At 41.7% G+C, this 21496-nt stretch overlaps 1 protein-coding gene across 5 annotated transcripts; it reads right to left on the reverse strand.

Annotated features, from left to right (window-relative positions):
• Positions 1–1608: 1608 nt before the first annotated feature.
• LOC142282650 (uncharacterized) lies at positions 1609–8122 on the reverse strand. 5 transcript variants are annotated; one of them, XR_012744514.1, is made up of 9 exons: positions 8083–8122; positions 6835–7974; positions 5426–5583; positions 5162–5280; positions 4787–5066; positions 4421–4516; positions 4037–4186; positions 3763–3902; positions 1609–3654 (listed from the first exon to the last, which is right to left on the reverse strand). XR_012744514.1 is itself a non-coding variant. In XM_075333005.1 (5 exons), the coding sequence occupies exons 1-4, from the start codon at positions 5073–5075 to the stop codon at positions 3793–3795; spliced, it is 645 nt and encodes a 214-aa protein (XP_075189120.1). In that variant the 5' UTR covers positions 5076–5139; the 3' UTR covers positions 1609–3654; positions 3763–3792. The 5 variants fall into 5 exon arrangements, 1 of the variants encoding a protein (XP_075189120.1); XR_012744515.1 differs by having other exon boundaries at positions 1610–3654; positions 5426–5556; positions 6859–7974; XR_012744513.1 differs by having other exon boundaries at positions 1610–3654; positions 5426–5556.
• Between the last annotated feature and the right edge of the window lie 13374 nt (positions 8123–21496).

Raw genomic sequence — 21496 nt, forward strand, 5'->3', positions numbered from 1 at the left:
CATGGCCCCGCCCCCCCCACACGGATTGGCCTCTCGCCCCGGCTCTCTGCAGGCCCCGCCCCCCTCACGCAATGCACGCTCGCTCTGGCCCCGCACGCATTCCCCCAACTGACACGGAGCCACAGGTGAGTACACACACACACACACACTCTCTCTCTCTCACTCACACTCACACTCACACTCACACACGTCACACACACGTCACATTATTATTATTATTATTATTATTTATTATTATAGCGCCATTTATTCCATGGCGCTTTACAAGTGAAAGAGGGTATACGTACAACAATCATTAACAGTACAAGACAGACTGGTATAGGAGGAGAGAGGACCCTGCCCGCGAGGGCTCACAGTCTACAGGGAATGGGTGATGGTACAATAGGTGAGGACAGAGCTGGTTGCGCAGTGGTCTACTGGGCTGAGGGCTATTGTAGGTTGTAGGCTTGTTGGAAGAGGTGGGTCTTGAGGTCACATCCACACACTCACAACATCCTGGGATATCGCTTGCTTCTCGGCCGCGATACTGTGCTGTGAGCTTTCAGGACCTGCCGGAGGATCACATGGCCAGAAGCATGTGGTATCTCCGGATGTTGTGAGTATGAGCGCGTATGTGTAATATCGTCAATGTGTGTGTGCGTGAGTGTATGCGATCGGGTGGGTGTGAGTGTATGCGATCGGGTGGGTGGGTGTGAGTGTATGCGATCGGGTGGGTGTGTGTGTGAGTGTATACGATCAGATCTGTGAGTGTCGGCAGAGGAGCACGGCGTGCTGGAGGAGGCTGGGAGGAGAGAGGCTGATCCTGGGGAAGGCTGGGAGGGTGGAGGCTGAGAGAAGAGAGGCTGATGTTGTGGGGAGGCTGAGGCTGGGGTAGGCTGGGAGGAGAGATGCTGATGCTGGGGACAGAAAAGGCTGATGCTGCGGGCAGAGAGGCTGATGCTGCGGGCAGAGAGGCTGATGCTGCGGGCAGAGAGGCTGATGCTGCGGGCAGAGAGGCTGATGCTGCGGCCAGCATAGGGGATGGACCACGTTTTGGAGTCTGCAGCATGGCGGATGGACCACGTTTGGGAGTGCGCAGCATGGCGGATGGAGCACGTTTGGGAGTGCGCAGCATGGCGGATGGAGCACGTTTGGGAGTGCGCAGCATGGCGGATGGAGCACGTTTGGGAGTGCGCAGCATGGCGGATGGAGCACGTTTTGGAGTGCGCAGCATGGCGGATGGAGCACGTTTGGGAGTGCGCAGCATGGCGGATGGAGCACGTTTGGGAGTGCGCAGCATGGCGGATGGAGCACGTTTGGGAGTGCGCAGCATGGCGGATGGAGCACGATGGGGAGTGCGCAGCATGGGAGATGGAGCACGTTTGGGAGTGCGCAGCATGGCGGATGGAGCACGTTTGGGAGTGCGCAGCATGGCGGATGGAGCACGATGGGGAGTGCGCAGCATGGGAGATGGAGCACGATGGGGGGTGCGCAGCATGGGGGATGGAGCACGATGGGGGGTGCGCAGCATGGGGGATGGAGCACGATGGGGGGTGCGCAGCTTAGGGGATGGAGCACGATGGGGGGTGCACACTCACACTTCTGGACCCTGAGAGCATCATAGGCTATGTGTTGAGGGGAAATTTTAAGCCCGCTCTTTACAGTTATTCGCCAAAAAACCTGCCTCCATTAAGGCGAATGGAGCTGGGAGCCACAGTGCAGCCAGAACTTCAGAAGAATGCGCTGCCACGCCCTTATATGGAATGTTGGCATGTCACAATGCAGCCAGGGAAAGAGGCACACACAGACAGGGAAAGAGGCAGACATAGACAGGGTAAGAGACAGACACAAAGAGACAGAGACAGACAGGGAAAGAAAGGGAAAGAGGCAGACAGGGAAAGAGGCAGACAGGGAAAGAAAGGGAAACAGAGAGGCAGTTACTATCCTGGGCGTTAATACATTCTATTTATAGAACAAAATAGGGACGGCACCACCATTAAATATATATAGGTAATGGAAGTGTGCTTCAACCCATAAATAGAATCTGGAACACAAAACATGGGAAAGAGTGAGCACAACTACACCAAACATATACTGGAAAATCCAGGATAATGGAATCAAGCAAGAGGAGTCCCTTGTTGCATGCAAAAAGTGTGAAAAAGTTTATTAATAACACAGAGAAATATTGTTAAGACCATTTAAAAATGGGAAAGATCAAAAGAATGATCTACCCATGAGCAAATTGGCACATCACCAACCAAAACCTCATGAATTAATATAAAGCATACTAGCTCACAAAAGCAGTACCAAAGGACAGTATACAGCAGTACATAGTCACCAATTGTAGGATTCACATAAATATGGTACAGATCAAAGAGAGCTAATACAATACCAGGTAAGTAAATAGTGAGGGAGGTGGTGTGGGTGCGCCTGCCCCACGCGTTACGCCACCATATGTGGCTTCATCAGGGGTAAGTTGAGGAGTGACCAGAGCCTAAATATATATATACAAAAGGACCATTAATAATTACTAACCGGTGGGTTGAATAAACCACTCACCAAGCAGGTGAGGAGGGCAGAATCCTCTGTAATCTCCCTGTAAACAGGAACCAGGCTGTCGGCGTGCGTTCCACAGTGGAATGCAGCACCATGTGATCCGGTCATGTGACCGGAGTGACGTCAAGCCCCGCCCCTCAACTCCTATGGAGTACAGAGGCAGTTATCAGCGTCATTCAGAGTCTGGTATCACTAAGGATACCACAGATAAGACCCTGAACAGCAGATGTGCACATCTATTGGTTCCATAGTAATGTAATCCTTTTAGTGTAAAACAGGAAACTGGTCACCCCAGTGTGTGCTGAAACAAAAGAACGACTTAATATTTTCTCTGCAAGGACAATACACATTTAGATACAATATAATGCACAGGTGCAAAGCAACAGGAATAAGCAAACAAACAGGTATACAAATGGAGCAGAGAATGGGTTAATTGCAGACACAGTAAAGCATCCTAGAGAAAGTTTATATGGAATTCTCATGTTTATAGTGGAACAAAGAGGAGAAGGTAAGGGGAGCCCAATCAAAATGCAGGATAAAAGTGTCTATTTTTTATAGTACCCAGTAAATAAAAGATTCTCATTAATGCCATTGGGCATAACTGTATCAAGCTGGAAAATCCACCAGGATTCAGTTCTCAGGAGTGCCGGAGTGGGATTACCACCTCGTATATTGCTCAAAACTTTATCCAAGCCAACCACGGTTGTATTTCCAATTCTGCTCCCATGGTGTCTAAGATAGTGCTGTGCCACTGTAGAGATCGTTCGTCCCTGTTTAAGATGTTTAGAAGCCAACGCAATGTCCGAGAAGTGTTTTTGAATACGATGTCGCAGCTCCTGCGAAGTCTGTCCGACGTAAATGAGTTGGCAAGGGCAGGTGAGAGCGTAAACAACGTTCTGGGACCTACAGTTCACATAATGTCGTAATAGGTACGACCTCTGGGTGCGATGGTTACTAAAATTGGATACAGGAGACATGAATTGGCAAATAGAGCACTGTCCACATGGGAAAGATCCCTTCAAAATGGTTCCTCTCCCAATACGGGTGGTAGGTCGTGTGAAGTGGCTCCTACAAAGGTGGTCCCTCAGATTTGCTGATCTCCTTGCTGTAAGGAGTGGTCTGGAAGAGATAAACTTTTTTAGGTTGGAATCAGACAACAAGATGTTCCAATTTTTATTCAGGGTCTGATATATATCTGACCACTGACAATTAAAAGTGGTTACCAACCGTGGAGAGTCATTTTTGGGCTTATGGTCCTTAGGTTTCAGCAAAGTATGGCGGTCCGTGTTGATGGCTTTCTGGTATGCTCGATGAATGATCTTCCGTGGATAACCTCTCGTTCTGAATCGTTTGGACAGATCCTGTGCCTGTACAAGAAAATCAGATTGTGCACTGCAATTTCTTCTTAAACGAAAAAATTGGCCCACCGGTATACCAACTTTAAGATGTTTAGGATGTGAGCTCTTATAATGCAAAAGACTATTAGTGGATGTGCACTTACGGTAAAGATTAGTTTCAATCTTTTTCCCTTTTATTGCCAATGTCAGGTCCAAAAAATCCATGTTGTCCGATGTAATTTTCGAAGTGAGCTTGATGTTCAGTTGATTACTATTCAAATTCGAGATGAATTCCAGGCAAAGGTCTCTAGGTCCTGTCCACAAAAACAAAATGTCATCGATATATCGAAACCACCCACAGACATAGTCACGACACCACGACGAGGGATACACGCACGTCTCCTCCCACCAACCCAAAAACAGGTTAGCGAAAGAAGGCGCACAGCGCGCCCCCATCGCGGTCCCAGACGTCTGCCTGTAGGTGGTCCGGTCGAAGACAAAGTAATTGTGTCGGAGGATAAAGGCCAGTAAATCCAAAACAAACGTACCGTGAGCTGAGATATTATCCTGGTCATCCTTGAGAAAGGTGGAAACGGCATGTAACCCTTCTTTATGTCCTATGCTCGTGTAGAGGGCCTCGACGTCTAGGGAAACAAGTAAGGTCTGTGGAGGTAATTCAAGACTATCCAAAATTTCCAGCAAGTGCATAGTATCCCGTACATAGGACTTTAAATTGGCCACAAGAGGTTGTAAGTAGAAGTCTATGTAGACACAGGCATGTTCACTTAGACCACCGATCCCTGCCACAATTGGCCTTCCGGGTGGATTTTGAATACATTTGTGCACCTTCGGAAGTAGATAAAACGTTGGCGTTACAGGATGAGTATTATATACAAAGTCTCGCTCCCTCTTACCTATAACATTCCGCGACAATGCGTCAGCAAGCAAGGCATCCAATTTCTTCTGGAACACCGAGGTGGGGTCGGAGGGTAATACCGTGTAAAGAGATGTGTTAAGAAGCTGTCTTTTGGCTTCCTCCACGTAAAGATCCGTAGGCCAAAGGACTATGTTGCCGCCTTTGTCAGCTTCTTTGATGACAAAAGCTGTGTTGTTCTTAAGTGTGACAATAGCATCTCTCTCATCCTGGGTAAGGTTATCATGGGCAGCACCCCTGATCTTAAGTGTAAGTATATCCTGTACCATGGTGTTAAAAAAGACGTTAATAGTTGGGCAAGTCCCAAAAGCCGGTGTTTTTTGAGATGGTCTGTATATGGTGAACGGCTTCCTACCTGAGGGATCCTCAATCTCCTGTAACAGATCAATCAGGTCCTCAAAAGCTCTTTGTTCCATTTCAGGTAAAGATTGTAAGGACGAAGGGTAGAGGTGGTAGTATTTGAACATGAGGCTTCTGCAGAAAAGATAAATATCCTTAATCAGGGTAAATTTGTCTAATTTCTGTATTGGTGAGAAGGACAAACCACGTTTCAGGACAGTCTCCTCTGCAGGGGATAAAACATGATCAGACAGGTTGATTATTTGGAGTGTATTCTCACCAACTATCTCCGATTCTTGTTCCTGTAGCGAGTCTGCATGTATACATTCGGTGTCCGATTCCGTGGTATTCTTTTGTTGTTGGTTCCTCTTCCGGCCACCTCTTCTCCCCCTCCTTCTGCTTCGCTTGTGTCTGTAGATAAAAAATCAGTAGACGAGCCTTCGCCCGGATTAATTGAGTGGCTCTGTTTAGACACAGCGAACCGAGATCTTCTATTTCCTTGATGGCTCCACCTATAGGCATGGTTATCCTCAAAGTCTTTCTTGTCGCGAGCAAATTTTCTCTTTTTGCCGGCAATAATGTCCTTTTCATACTTATCAATGTTTTCCTTCAATTTGACTAAAAATGGTTGTACCAATGTATTATTATCAAAGATATTAATTTTAAGCTCAGTTGCCTTAATACTTTCTTTGATCTGTACCAGCAAATTACGATCATGTCCTATCAACAGTTCAAGCAATATGCCAGAGCACTGAATGAGACCCCCTTCCCAAAGACCTCTGAAGTGTTCATCCACCTCCCAGGAGGGAAATATCTGAACCCTCAGTCCACGGGGAATAATCTTCAATTTTAGATACTGTTCCAGGCTCTTGATGTTCCACCATACACGGATATATCTTTTATGTAAATTCAAAAGTTCATCACATATAGCCTTAAAATCACCGTCTGCTGTGTCAGGAACCTGACAATCAAACACCGCTGCCACCTGATTGTTCCAAAACACCTCTCTTGCTTCCAAGTCATAAGCCATAGTAGGGCTCATGTAATCCAAATCAGACAGTTAAATCAAACTATGATAGTGTGCACAAGTCCCTGATGGTGAAAAACCATAGAACAAGGATCATAGAACAAAATAGGGACGGCACCACCATTAAATATATATAGGTAATGGAAGTGTGCTTCAACCCATAAATAGAATCTGGAACACAAAACATGGGAAAGAGTGAGCACAACTACACCAAACATATACTGGAAAATCCAGGATAATGGAATCAAGCAAGAGGAGTCCCTTGTTGCATGCAAAAAGTGTGAAAAAGTTTATTAATAACACAGAGAAATATTGTTAAGACCATTTAAAAATGGGAAAGATCAAAAGAATGATCTACCCATGAGCAAATTGGCACATCACCAACCAAAACCTCATGAATTAATATAAAGCATACTAGCTCACAAAAGCAGTACCAAAGGACAGTATACAGCAGTACATAGTCACCAATTGTAGGATTCACATAAATATGGTACAGATCAAAGAGAGCTAATACAATACCAGGTAAGTAAATAGTGAGGGAGGTGGTGTGGGTGCGCCTGCCCCACGCGTTACGCCACCATATGTGGCTTCATCAGGGGTAAGTTGAGGAGTGACCAGAGCCTAAATATATATATACAAAAGGACCATTAATAATTACTAACCGGTGGGTTGAATAAACCACTCACCAAGCAGGTGAGGAGGGCAGAATCCTCTGTAATCTCCCTGTAAACAGGAACCAGGCTGTCGGCGTGCGTTCCACAGTGGAATGCAGCACCATGTGATCCGGTCATGTGACCGGAGTGACGTCAAGCCCCGCCCCTCAACTCCTATGGAGTACAGAGGCAGTTATCAGCGTCATTCAGAGTCTGGTATCACTAAGGATACCACAGATAAGACCCTGAACAGCAGATGTGCACATCTATTGGTTCCATAGTAATGTAATCCTTTTAGTGTAAAACAGGAAACTGGTCACCCCAGTGTGTGCTGAAACAAAAGAACGACTTAATATTTTCTCTGCAAGGACAATACACATTTAGATACAATATAATGCACAGGTGCAAAGCAACAGGAATAAGCAAACAAACAGGTATACAAATGGAGCAGAGAATGGGTTAATTGCAGACACAGTAAAGCATCCTAGAGAAAGTTTATATGGAATTCTCATGTTTATAGTGGAACAAAGAGGAGAAGGTAAGGGGAGCCCAATCAAAATGCAGGATAAAAGTGTCTATTTTTTATAGTACCCAGTAAATAAAAGATTCTCATTAATGCCATTGGGCATAACTGTATCAAGCTGGAAAATCCACCAGGATTCAGTTCTCAGGAGTGCCGGAGTGGGATTACCACCTCGTATATTGCTCAAAACTTTATCCAAGCCAACCACGGTTGTATTTCCAATTCTGCTCCCATGGTGTCTAAGATAGTGCTGTGCCACTGTAGAGATCGTTCGTCCCTGTTTAAGATGTTTAGAAGCCAACGCAATGTCCGAGAAGTGTTTTTGAATACGATGTCGCAGCTCCTGCGAAGTCTGTCCGACGTAAATGAGTTGGCAAGGGCAGGTGAGAGCGTAAACAACGTTCTGGGACCTACAGTTCACATAATGTCGTAATAGGTACGACCTCTGGGTGCGATGGTTACTAAAATTGGATACAGGAGACATGAATTGGCAAATAGAGCACTGTCCACATGGGAAAGATCCCTTCAAAATGGTTCCTCTCCCAATACGGGTGGTAGGTCGTGTGAAGTGGCTCCTACAAAGGTGGTCCCTCAGATTTGCTGATCTCCTTGCTGTAAGGAGTGGTCTGGAAGAGATAAACTTTTTTAGGTTGGAATCAGACAACAAGATGTTCCAATTTTTATTCAGGGTCTGATATATATCTGACCACTGACAATTAAAAGTGGTTACCAACCGTGGAGAGTCATTTTTGGGCTTATGGTCCTTAGGTTTCAGCATGGGGGATGGAGCACGATGGGGGGTGCGCAGCTTAGGGGATGGAGCACGATGGGGGGTGCACACTCACACTTCTGGACCCTGAGAGCATCATAGGCTATGTGTTGAGGGGAAATTTTAAGCCCGCTCTTTACAGTTATTCGCCAAAAAACCTGCCTCCATTAAGGCGAATGGAGCTGGGAGCCACAGTGCAGCCAGAACTTCAGAAGAATGCGCTGCCACGCCCTTATATGGAATGTTGGCATGTCACAATGCAGCCAGGGAAAGAGGCACACACAGACAGGGAAAGAGGCAGACATAGACAGGGTAAGAGACAGACACAAAGAGACAGAGACAGACAGGGAAAGAAAGGGAAAGAGGCAGACAGGGAAAGAGGCAGACAGGGAAAGAAAGGGAAACAGAGAGGCAGTTACTATCCTGGGCGTTAATACATTCTATTTATACATTCTATCCCGGGAATGTTACTACATTCTATTTTGTTAACAACAGTTATTAATCCGGGCGAAGCCGGGTAGTACAGCTAGTATATATATGTGTGTGTGTGTGTGTGTGTGTGTGTATATATATATATATATATATGTATGTATGTATGTATGTATGTATATGTATGTGTATATATATATATATTTACTTTATTCCTCTGTGATCAACTAACCGTATTAACCCTTCGTCGTCCGGCTCGCCCACAGCGTATATGGTAAGCAGAATTATTCGTCACTCAGATATGGCGAATATCTGCGCTCCCAGCTGAAGATTTAGTAGTTGTAGCTTTGGATGTGACTGGAGGACGTTATAACGCAATGCTTTCTCTCTTTTCTTGAGTGCACGTTTCTTCTGAAATTCTCCATCCATATCGAGACCAGATATTTTCAGACGACTGCGGCGATAACAATAGTGTAGGTTGCGTCCTGACCCCCCATCCCCCCCTCACGATGCCCCTCAAATGGATCCGGGAATCCTCTTCATGGGTTTTTTGTATCTCTTTAGTGCGGAGGCGGCAGACTAGGCCCCTGAGATGACGCACCTGGACATCACTTATGATGAGATCCTGGAGCGACACTTCAAGAGTACCGAGGTGATTGCTGGGAGTAAGGAAAATTATTGAATGTTCTCAGTGAGAGGAACAAAATTATAATCTTGTGATACCTTTTTAATGGCTAACAAATAAAATGAAGTGATTTTACAAAGCAAGCTTTCGAGACATCTCAGGTCCCTTCATCAGGCATGGTCTGACAAAATACCTTAAGAAACACAAATATATGCACAAACAGAGCAGAAGGATGGCATAATAAAAGACATTTAAAGAAACACTGATCTTAAGGTCCAGTCACACTAAGCAACTTACCAGCGATCCCAACAACGATAGGGATCGCTGGTAAGTTGCTAGGAGGTTGCTGGTGAGCTGTCACACTGCGACGCTCCAGCGATCCCACCAGCAACCTGACCTGGCAGGGATCGCTGGAGCGTGGCTACACGAGTTGCTGGTGAGCTCACCAGCAACCAGTGACCAGCCCCCAGTCTCCTAGTTACAGCACACATCAGGTTAATTAACCCGATGTGTGCTGCAGCTAAATGTGCACAGAGCAGGGAGCAGCACACACCGCTTAGCGCTGGCTCCCTGCTCTCCTAGTTACAGCACACATCGGGTTAATTGCCTGATGTGTGCTGCAGCTAAATGTGCACAGAGCAGGGAGCAGCACACACCGCTTAGTGCTGGCTCCTTGCTCTCCTAGTTACAGCACACATCGGGTTAATTAACCCGATGTGTCCTGCAGCTACATGTGCACACAGCAGGAGCCGGCAGCACAGGCAGTGAGAGCGGAGGAGTCTGGTATCAAAGGTAAATATCGGGTAACCAAGGACAGGGCTTCTTGGTTACCCGATGTTTACATTGGTTACCAGCCTCCGCAGAAGCCGGCTCCTGCTGCCTGCACATTTAGTTGTTGCTGTCTCGCTGTCACACACAGCGATCTGTGCTTCACAGCGGGACAGCAACAACTAAAAAATGGCCCAGGACATTCAGCAACAACCAACGACCTCACAGCAGGGGCCAGGTTGTTGCTGGATGTCACACACAGCGACATCGCTAGCAACGTCACAAAAGTTGTTCGTTACCAGCGATGTTGCTAGCGATGTTGCTTAGTGTGACGGGGCCTTAAGAAAGTGAATCCTTAATTAGCTTTGCTTAGTGGTGTGAGTTTTATTGTCCCAGTATCCATGTAGGATCAGAGGTCTGGTGAGTCTCTGGAATAGACTCCTCAGATTTTGTAATGGGCCATAAATCCTTCTGACAGGCTGAGTCCTGTGTCCACTGTTAAAAAAAATATACTCTTAAATATATTTTTCTTCGAATACGTAAAGCCGCATGAAAGAAAGAACTTCCAAAGATGTAAAAAATAAATGTATTTTATCTATTTAAAAATGGTTGCCAGGGTTCAGTTACAGAAAGGAAAAATAATATACCTTGATAGCTTATGTAAAAAAGAGTTCATTTAGTCCATAATAATCAATGGGAAGTCTTTACCCAACTTTCTTTGGTTCCTGAACGGCAATGCTGGGGATGTCATCTCTTAGCCTGGACAACGTGTCATATCTTGCAGCACTGGAGTCTTCTCACAGCAGGCAGTGTGGAGAGCGACCAGTAGCCCCCTCCATCGTGCCTTATATACCAGCTGTTCAGACCATATAGGGCATTCTAGTGTAACACAGTTGAATATAGTTCCATATTACGTAACCTTCTGGAAACTTCGGAAAGCTTCGGAAAGCTTCGGGAAGGATTCAAATATATCCCTCCATGCTCATCACTCAAGTATATTCAATATGGGCATATTTATCCCTTATAAACTTTATTAATAACCTATGCCCTCCAACATGAACAGAACTATGAACGTATATGTCTTACTATGAAATATTTGATAACTTGATGTATTAATTTCAATCATTTTACAATTCCCCCTTGAAGTGGGTGGAGCAACCCCGAAAATTAATTAATACATCATTAAAATAACAAATCTTCTTTCCTTATTTGTCAATAGCGGATTAATATCAATAATAATGATGAAGAATAATTAATTTGCATTATTCATGTAAGTTCAATAATATAATAATGTGGATTCATGTTATGACAGGCTGTGACTGATCAATCATATAAAAATGTATATAACTATACTTCGCTAGACCTAAAAAGAAATGCAAAAACCAAATCCGGTCACCATATGATGTCCTCTGAGCTGATGTCTTCTTATCTCCGATGTAATCCGGCATAAACACAGTCTCTTAGAAATAAATCCTTTGATAAAAATGAATGGTTACCAATTCATACAGTCCCATATTGTTTATCATTGTTAGATCACAGTCCATAAACTTTATTTTTTTATTGCAAAGTCCATAGCCAATGTTGATAAACCACAGTTCATGAATGTAGAAGAATAGCCAAAAGTCTTTGATGTCTGTGCAGTGTGATTTACACTAGTCACCTTTCATGCTGCCTGTTGTCAAATAACCCAGGAACAGATGTTAAGACGTTCTTGGTCAGCACGACAGGGGTTAACTTTAACATGTCATTGCTCTTCTTAGTAACTTTAGGGAGGTCTTAATGCTCAGACCATGTGTCATTGTCCATCTTGGAACCATAGGAGCACTATGTTTGAGATGCAAGCACGGTAAGTGTATTTTACATGTTACACAGTCTTATTTGAGACGTTACCTTTTGGACCTTTTTGCAGAATCCCTTTTAACTTTAGGAAAAATATAAAGTCGTTTTATCTTCTATAATCTTGATTGAAGACTTCATTCCCTACCTAAATACCAAATATGGCAATAACTATCACTAATAAATGTCACAGCGTATCATAACTCTAATACTATAATACCATGTCATTATTATTATCGTAAAAGTATTAATATAATTGATACTCAGAATGATAAAATACTGCATAATGGTATAGACAATAGTATTTTCTTGTAATGACCTTTTTTATCATTGGTGCATTACCCTTCCAAACCCATAGGTGGCAATGTGTTGAATGTAACCAAAATATAATGTAAAATATGAAACAATATAATGTGTACCTATAACATGTATCATATTATAAATATGAAAGGCAACAATGTGGCTTATTAGTTAGATCATTTGTAAATTATAAACCAAAGCAAATAACCTTTTAGAAAAGACTGGATGATACCATCAAAACACAACAATACCCATTATAAATTATTATTGATTAAAAATATAATATATATTATTTGTAAATATAGGAAGGTAAACCTAGATGTACCTTAATCTTCCATCTTTATTACTCTAATTTAATTTATTTGATTTGTCTATTATTTATTAAATAACCTACTATAAGGAAATGTGTAACTATAAGTAATGCTTCATCCTTATTGTGTTAACATACTAATATAAAAATAATGTATTACCAGAAAGTAAACAATTGTATATATGATGAAGGAAATATCTTTTCTTCCAAAAAAGTGGAACTTTTCCCTTTTAAAATGATTCATATTTAATAAAGTAATATTCTTATATTAGATATTACTGAACTAAATATTGAAGTGTTTTCTCAATTGAGATATTTAAAATATGAAGAAAAAATAAAAATTGTATAATATAAGATTTTGATTAAAAACGTGAATATTAAATAATAATTAATATAAAAAATAGGAATAAAAAGAAAAATGAAAATCGGAATAAAAATAAAACTTGAAATAAAAATAAGGCCTTCTATGTATATAACACCTATGTCTTTAATAATACATAACCTTAATGTTACCAGATAACCTTAATATTACCAGTATCTTATAAAATTACCAAACCTATCAATAACCAATAAAAATAATTAAGTCATGTAACCTTGCAAATAATACACTTCTCTTAGTATATAAATGCATTATGATATACTTCAAATATATTTTTTTTTTCCAATTCTTCCTTTGTACTTGAAATATTAATTATTAAAGTATCCTGTAAACACATATATTTATCAAATATAAATGTGTGTGATTGAGACCAAACCTCCCCCTTTCAATATCATGAAATATGATATTATAAAAATTAATATGTTTAGATTAAATTAAATTAAAATTTGTGTGGTATATCTTCAAGACCATATTATAAATATCACTTCCATATTTGAAAAGAAAAAATGATTACCAATCTGTGTATCAGTAAAAGAAGTGACTAACACAAAAAGATATAAGAAAATCAAAACGTTATAACCTTATTCTAGAATGTAACTCTTCAGAATAAACCCTTAATAAAAAATCCTAATATCTCTATACTAAAGAAATGTCTAAGAATAAGATATATATATCCGGTATAAATTCCTTCATTTATACTTATGTACTATAACTTATTATCTAATAGTATACATACATATATTATAACCTCGAAGTTAAAACAAAAATTCCCTTTTTTTTTTTTTTTTTTGTCTGGATCCAATTACTCTGACTTTAGCAGCTGCTCAAACAATCAATCATTCATAGACACATCTATGCACACAAGATAGAAACTGACAAACACATATCCCCTTTTTTTTTTTTCCAATATTCTATGCGCATTTCAAAAATTATGTTACTAATTTGAAGTACTTCTTGAAAAAAATACAAATTCCAATGTATTACATACTGTACATATGACCATGAAACAAACATTTATTTTTAGCTTTAGTACCAAGTCATGCTCTGGTTACGTGCAAGGAACACCATTCCAAAACAGCAAGCAGTTTTACTACACTTCCAAAGCTCAGATTACATTTCTAATAACTCTAAAGGAGATATATATATTCATAAAAAAAAACGTTCAAGTATACTTCTCTGACCATTGGTACCTGAGAAAATAATAATTATTATCCAATCATGCTTTCGCGAATTAACCTTACACAAGAAAATATATGTTACCTGATTGAGGACAAGAACATATGTAAAAATAAAAAGTTAATACTTCATCAATCTGTTTTACTGATAAATTCTGAGGGAAATAAAAGAATAAAATTATTATCATATTTATGATAAAAATGAAACACTTAAAATCCGTTACTTTCTCTTATTATTTTATTTTAAATATTATTATTCATATACAGAGATCAAATTATTAATTTATAACCTTAAACTATCATTTGACTAAATGAAAATATGACCTTGGTTTACTATCACTACCTTTAATATATAAATATGTATGTATTGATTCACTGTATATGAATAAACATATTTATCAAACAATAAAATTAATTTACCCAGAAATCCACTTTATTTAACTGAAGACCATACCTAATTTTTTCTTCAAAGATTCGATTTATTAGATTCCCTTTGAACTTATAGGAATCTCGGAACTTATGTAATTCAAGGTTTTCTCTTATTTGAGAGAGAATGTCTCTCTCTGAAAAACCACCCAGCTGTTGCTGACTATCAAACCCTAATCCAGGGAAAGAGTCTGCACAAGACACCTGTTTCTGTCTTTCAAAGCTTTTACTCATCATTTGTCTGGGATCCTCAATCCCAGTGATCGATCCCGTCACTGGTGACAGGGGTTTTTCCTGTGAAAAAAGACTTTTAGATGATAAAAATTGGGGTGAATTGTATGGTTTATAACACGTATGCATCTTCCTCCGAATTGCATATACCCTGTCACAGAAATATCTGGATCTGGGAGACACTGTTGGTTTTTCACGGAAACGCTCCCTTTTCCGTGTTGGTTTTTCAGAATTAATTAATTTCTGTCTTGATTGACTTTGGCGACTTCTAACAAAATTGATAAATGTCGTACATTCGAATAGGGACTTTTTATTTAATGCCACTGCACAGGCTGCATTATCAAGGAAATTAAATTTCTTGATGAATAAACGTATCATTCCATCCAATCTGACATTTGGAATGACCACCCTATACAAACGTTCAAAAACGGACATAAATGAGAACGTACTCTCATTCTGTTCAATTTGTAATTCCTTCAACATCTCATAATTTGGATCAGATTCATTCCTTGCACAGAAGATGAGATATTTCAGCCTTATGATATCGTTATCATTTGAACAATCAAATGTCTCATTGTCAGAAGACTTTTTTAATGCCAATTGTCTAAAGAAATGCTGAGGTAACCACATACGGAATAACTGATTCGTCTCACTATTGGTTAAATTTAACTTCTCTATGGAACCTTCAAAAACCTCTGAATTTCTGCAAACATGTATTTTAGGATTATATGCGGGAATTAATTTGCATATGTCCAATAAATTTTTTCTAAGTGTAATCCCTAACTTAGCCTGTTCTATTTTTAGAAACTGATCGTCGCCATTTTCTCTCTCCACATGTCCTTCTCTGACGGCTTTCTGCCTGTGTCCCATTCTGGCTCCTCCCCCTTCTGGCTTCACTACGTCATTTCCTGCTTCTTCCTCCGTATCTTGAAAGGCACCTTGATTAGGTAACACGTGTCTGTCGCCATTATCAAAATTCTGATTTACAAAATTACAGTCTAAATCATCTGACTGATCATTTACAACATTACAGTCAGAATTCACAATATCACTGACTGACATTCCAAGTTCTAAGCAGTCTTTGGATTTCTCTGTCACTAACTCTCCTGACAATTCAGGTTGTCTATTTCCACCATTTTTACACTTTTCTACGATTAACCTGTGAAAATCATAGACTAAATGACAGACATTTCTGATTTTCTGTTTCTCTCTATTAAAAGACCTTGCACATTCTATACGTGAATTCTCAAGTTCACACTCCTCATAAAAGCGTAACCAAAGCTCCTCTACATTAGAAATATCTGAATAAGTGAACTGAAGTTTACTTTGCTTAACATATGAAGAGATAAAATCCATTTTCTTACCTGAAATGATCAGATGATCTGATGGATGATCCTCTAAGACTTGATTCACCTTACTCAGCAGGTCCAATACTTCTTATGGACTGACTTTATCTTCTTACTCAAAAATACGTCAAAAGTTAACTTCTGTGGCTTTGTAAAAACTTTAAAGTTCATTAAAAAAAACATTCATGCAACTTGACTCATACGTATTTCCTAGGTTCTGCGTGATTTTTTTATAAATTGTCGATTCCTGATCCTTTGCAGGAGATATTTAAAATACTTATGACTTTGATAACTTCGACCCCCCTTATGCAAAGTGAAGGAACAACAAAAAAAATGTAAAAAAAATCACGAATAGCTGACTCGCCAAAATGTTAAAAAAAATATACTCTTAAATATATTTTTCTTCGAATACGTAAAGCCGCATGAAAGAAAGAACTTCCAAAGATGTAAAAAATAAATGTATTTTATCTATTTAAAAATGGTTGCCAGGGTTCAGTTACAGAAAGGAAAAATAATATACCTTGATAGCTTATGTAAAAAAGAGTTCATTTAGTCCATAATAATCAATGGGAAGTCTTTACCCAACTTTCTTTGGTTCCTGAACGGCAATGCTGGGGATGTCATCTCTTAGCCTGGACAACGTGTCATATCTTGCAGCACTGGAGTCTTCTCACAGCAGGCAGTGTGGAGAGCGACCAGTAGCCCCCTCCATCGTGCCTTATATACCAGCTGTTCAGACCATATAGGGCATTCTAGTGTAACACAGTTGAATATAGTTCCATATTACGTAACCTTCTGGAAACTTCGGAAAGCTTCGGGAAGGATTCAAATATATCCCTCCATGCTCATCACTCAAGTATATTCAATATGGGCATATTTATCCCTTATAAACTTTATTAATAACCTATGCCCTCCAACATGAACAGAACTATGAACGTATATGTCTTACTATGAAATATTTGATAACTTGATGTATTAATTTCAATCATTTTACATCCACAGAGTTCAACATTTTAATGAATTTGTATTCCCAGACCCTGCGATGGCTCTGTGATCTGAAGTTGCCTTTTAATATGACAACTTTCATATGGTTTATGTTGTGTCCTGAAGCACAAATGTTTGGCCACAGGTAAATGGATTTTTTTTGTCTGTAATTGTGTGGCGATGAGATCTCATCCTTGCTCTCAGTCTCTGTCCTGTTTCTCCAACATAGAGACCCCCAATAGGACATATAGTGAACAGGATTAAGTACACCACGTTGGAAGAGGAACATGTGAATGTCCCAGGAATTTTGTAGTTCTTCTGTGTGTTAGGGATCTGTATCCAGTCTTTGGTCTCTACATGAATGCAGGTTTTGCAGCTCTTTACATTGCAAGGATAAGTTCCTCTTGGTGTGTCTGAGGGCATAGAACTTCGGATCATGATGCTCCTTAAATTAGGAGGTTGCCTGTACCACAGCAATGGAGGATCTTTTGAATATTATTTTTAACCGGTTATCCATGTGTAGAATGTGGTAAAGTTTCTTGGCCGTTCTTCTCAGTACCTCAAGCTGTGGGTTGTATGTCACCACCAGAGGTACTCAACTATTTTCCTCTTTTTTTTGTTTGTATTGAAGCAGTTCACTTCTAGGGGTCCTTGTTGCTCTAATGATCTGAACTTCTATGGAGGTGGGGTGGTAGCCTTGGTTTAGAAATGTGTTTTTAAGATGGGTTAAGTGTTCATCCCTGTCTGCAGGGCTGGAACAGATACAATTATATCTGAGGGCCTGGCCGTAGACGAAAATGAGATCTCACCGCCACACAATTACAGACAAAATCCATTTACCTGTGGCCAAACATTTCTGTGCTTCTGGACACAACATAAACCATATGAAAGTTGTCATATTAAAAGGCAACTTCAGATCACAGAGCCATCGCAGGGTCTGGGAATACAAATTCATTAAAATGTTGAACTCTGGACACAGGACTCAACATCTGGACTCTGGACAGCATACTGTATCTTGCTGCACGTTGTGCAATATGGTAGGTGACACATTTGCACAAGCATCTGTGATACGTCGTCGTAGGTCCTGCAATGTTGGTGGAGGGGTCGCATACACATGTTTGATGTGACCTCACAGAGAGAAGTTCAATGGGGTCAGGTCAGGTCAGGTGAGCGTGGAGGCCACTCCACGCAGCCACCGTACCCAATGACTTGTAGGAAGGTCTCCATGAGGTATCCTTTCATATCCGCAGCCTTGAGAGTTTTACACGTTCTAATCATAGCATTTCTGTATGCAAGATGTCGATTCGTATTGAATTGATTCCCTACAACTTTGTAATTCACTTTTTTTCTCTATCTCGTTCAGTTTTCGCAATAAAAATGCTAACTCCGATGTTTTCCATCAGGTGGCGCTATAGGTGGTTTCACTGGGTAGCTACTTTACTATACCTAGACACCACTTCTATGCCTATAGCTGCCGCCGTTTTGAAGTTAATGGCGGTGGATAGAATATGGGTTGATACACTGAATACAGCATTCTAACATGCTGTATATAAGAACCCAGGCAGCTGTGAATATAAAAATTACTTTATATACTTTATAATACTCACTTAACGGCCGGTGCGGAGGAATTGGGTCATATGGGCGTCTCCGTTCTCCGGTGCCGGCGCTTCCTGTTTCGGCCATCTTTGTCCTCCTTCTTTTGAAGCTTGGGGTGCATGACACGTCCTACGTCATACACACTCGCCGGCATTGAGGTTCTGCACAGGTGCACTTTGATCTGCCCTGAGCGGGGCAGATCAAAGTATTGTAGTGCGCCTGCGTGGGACCGGCGAGTGTGTATGACGTAGGACGCATCATGCACACAGGCTTCAGAAGAAGGAGGACGAAGATAGCGAAAGAGGAGGCGCCACCACCGGTGAACGGAGACGCCCATATGACCCAACTCCACCGCAGAGACCGTTTAGGTAAGTATTATAAAGTCATTTTTATGTTATCCACAGCGGCCTGGGTTCTTATATACAGCATGTTACAATGCTGTATATAAGAGCCTAGTAGTGGTGGCCGCAGCTTATAGGCCCCAAATCTGCTGAAAGGTTCCCTTTAAACTCTAGAATCATTACACATGGCAATGGGCTCTAGGTTACAGGCTCTGATTTCTCATTGCCTTTGTGCCTGTTTTTTTTGTCTACCTTTTGTGTGTTTTGTGCATTTTCTGTTGGCATCTAATTCATTTTTCTATTTGTGCCTTTATTGAAGTTTGTCTTTATCTTTGCTCGTTTGATTGTTTTGTTCTTTTCTGCTTTGTGGGCAGAGTCTAGCAAACACAAATGTTTGAGACTGATTAATTAATTAATTAAAGCACCACTCTAGCACAGTCTCTGCGGGTTCAAGGTTTCGTTTACTCACAGTCCTGGTTTACCCGGGAGATGCCAGTCTCCGTCGTGATGGGCAACAGTCGATCTCGGATCCGTTGGAGGTCAGAACCAGTACAGTGGATGGTGGGCCCTTCTTACTTGCACTTGGTGTTGGATCCCCGTGGCCTGAAGCTTCTTGGGGACCCCGGTTCTTGAAAAGTGTTTACTCCCATCCCGTATGCAGGTGCCACGGGTCCAATGTGGGGCCTGCCTTGGAACACGACCCCGCACCCTGTGTAGCACTGTGCTCTGGGAACTGTGGGGGCCAGAGGGACATGCAATCCCCTGGCCTGCAGAATGATCCACCCTATGATTCTGCACCCTTCTCAGCGCCGGTCCCGAGGGAGCAATCAAGCTCTCCCCTCGGTGACCGTATTGACTCCTGCGTCCCACCAGAGCCACAGGTAAATCCCGACTGCTCTTTTCCTCTCCTGCTGGAGAACTCGCTGACTGTTATGTTGCTCCTGACTCCCCCTGGTAGCTGTCCCTCCCCCGGTTCTCTGTCGCTAGTGGGTGGCTTCCCCCCATGTTTAGTGACTGCCTTAAGACCCTACCCCGTCCCCAGTGGAGAGGCCAACCTGGTTGTGTGGATGATTTGGTGTGTGGTGGAACCAGTACCAACTTCCTCTAGATCCAGGGTGAGTACTGCACCTTAAGTGAGGTGCAGTACCCTGTGGCAACTGAAGCCTCAGGGGTGTCACAATAACATGATTTACAACAGCCAGCATCATCGGCAGCCTGATACAAAGCTGTGCATGCATATGGCTTTGTACTTCAGAGCATTGAGCTTTTGTGACGCCAGGTGTATGAGTCCCGGCTTCATAGAGACTCACTGCGCATGATGGGAAGTTGTCCGTTGTCCGTACTACACCTCTCGGAAGTCGGGACATATACACCCGGCATCAGAGTAGTGCACATGACTGGAAGTGCGGACAACTTCCGATCATGCGCAGTGAGTCTCTCTGAAGCCAAGACACACACACACTTCGGCATCACAAAAGCTAAATACTGAGCGGTACAAAGCCGTGTGCACACGCTGAGGGAAGGGAAATAACAAAAACAGACATTAACGCATTACTCAAATCCTGAAGGCTGTGTAGGTCAATAATACAAATTGACCATTAAAGAGCAGGATATGAAAATACATAACCGTAATTGTCCATGCTGAGTGTAGCAATCCAGTTATAAAAGTTAACAAAGAAGGAAGAAGAATAAAGAGAAAAGCAAAAAAAAATAGAAAAGCAAAAGAAGAAAAGAGGATAGGGTAAGGGAAGGGAGGGAACACAATAGAGATAGGTGTTCAAAAGGTGTGACCCAAAGAGTGCAGGTCAGATCTCCCCGATAAACACCAGCTAGCCATTCAACAAATTAAAATCCATCCACTAAAACCAGGTTTGTAGGTTCATAGAAGAGAGTTCCTCCATTAGCATCACCTCATTTATTTTAGTAAACCAGAGGGAGACTGCCACAGCGGTATCTTTCCTTCAGAGCAGAGGGATGCACGCTCTTGTAGTCACAATTAAATGTCTTAATATCGAATACCTGTATGCTTTTAGAGGGATGTCACATTCATAGATAAGACCGAGAGCTGGGTTCAGGTCTGAAATGAGATTTGTGAGTTCACGAATCACTTGCTGCTCTTTCCCCCAAAAAAGAAAAAGAAACGTGCAGGACCAAAAAATGTGTAACATATCACCCTCCTCCTCCCCACATCTCCAACATAAGGGACACAGGGGACTAGCTTTTGGAAAGATTGAGTGTAGGCGAGTGGGGACCCTATATCACCGAGAGAGTATTTTCTACCTGGCCTCATCATGTAAACAGGAACATATAGGTAAGTTATGCATTAAGGTGAAGATACGTCTCCAATGATTCTTGGTCAGAGAGAGCCCAAATCTCCTTCCAATTGGGTTTGAAAATTGGTGTTAGGTTGGTCTCGATTAGCAAGTATTATTGGAAGAATAAAGTGTGTCTTAATGGGCCCATGTCCAAACACGGAATCTCAAAAGGTGTCTTGTAGTGATGAGCGAGCATGCTTGTTACTACTCGGTACTCGCACGAGTATCACTGTACTCGGGCTACTCGGCGGGTACCGAGTAATTTTGCAATACTCGTGCTTTACTCGTGGTCTTCATTTCTGCATGTTGGCGCTCTTT

The sequence above is a fragment of the Anomaloglossus baeobatrachus genome, unplaced genomic scaffold, assembly GCF_048569485.1.
Source record: "Anomaloglossus baeobatrachus isolate aAnoBae1 unplaced genomic scaffold, aAnoBae1.hap1 Scaffold_516, whole genome shotgun sequence".
In the NCBI taxonomy this organism is placed as follows: domain Eukaryota; kingdom Metazoa; phylum Chordata; class Amphibia; order Anura; family Aromobatidae; genus Anomaloglossus; species Anomaloglossus baeobatrachus.

Excerpts from the sequence above, each read along its gene's own strand:
- LOC142282650 (XM_075333005.1), bottom strand. The coding sequence starts at position 5,075 with ATGGTACAGGATATACTTACACTTAAGATCAGGGGTGCTGCCCATGAT. Across the intron at positions 4,517-4,786 it reads ATTGTCGCGGAATGTTATAG|ACGTCGAGGCCCTCTACACG; the intron begins GTAAGAGGGAGC and ends TTGTTTCCCTAG. Across the intron at positions 4,187-4,420 it reads GGATAATATCTCAGCTCACG|GACCTAGAGACCTTTGCCTG; the intron begins GTACGTTTGTTT and ends TTTTGTGGACAG.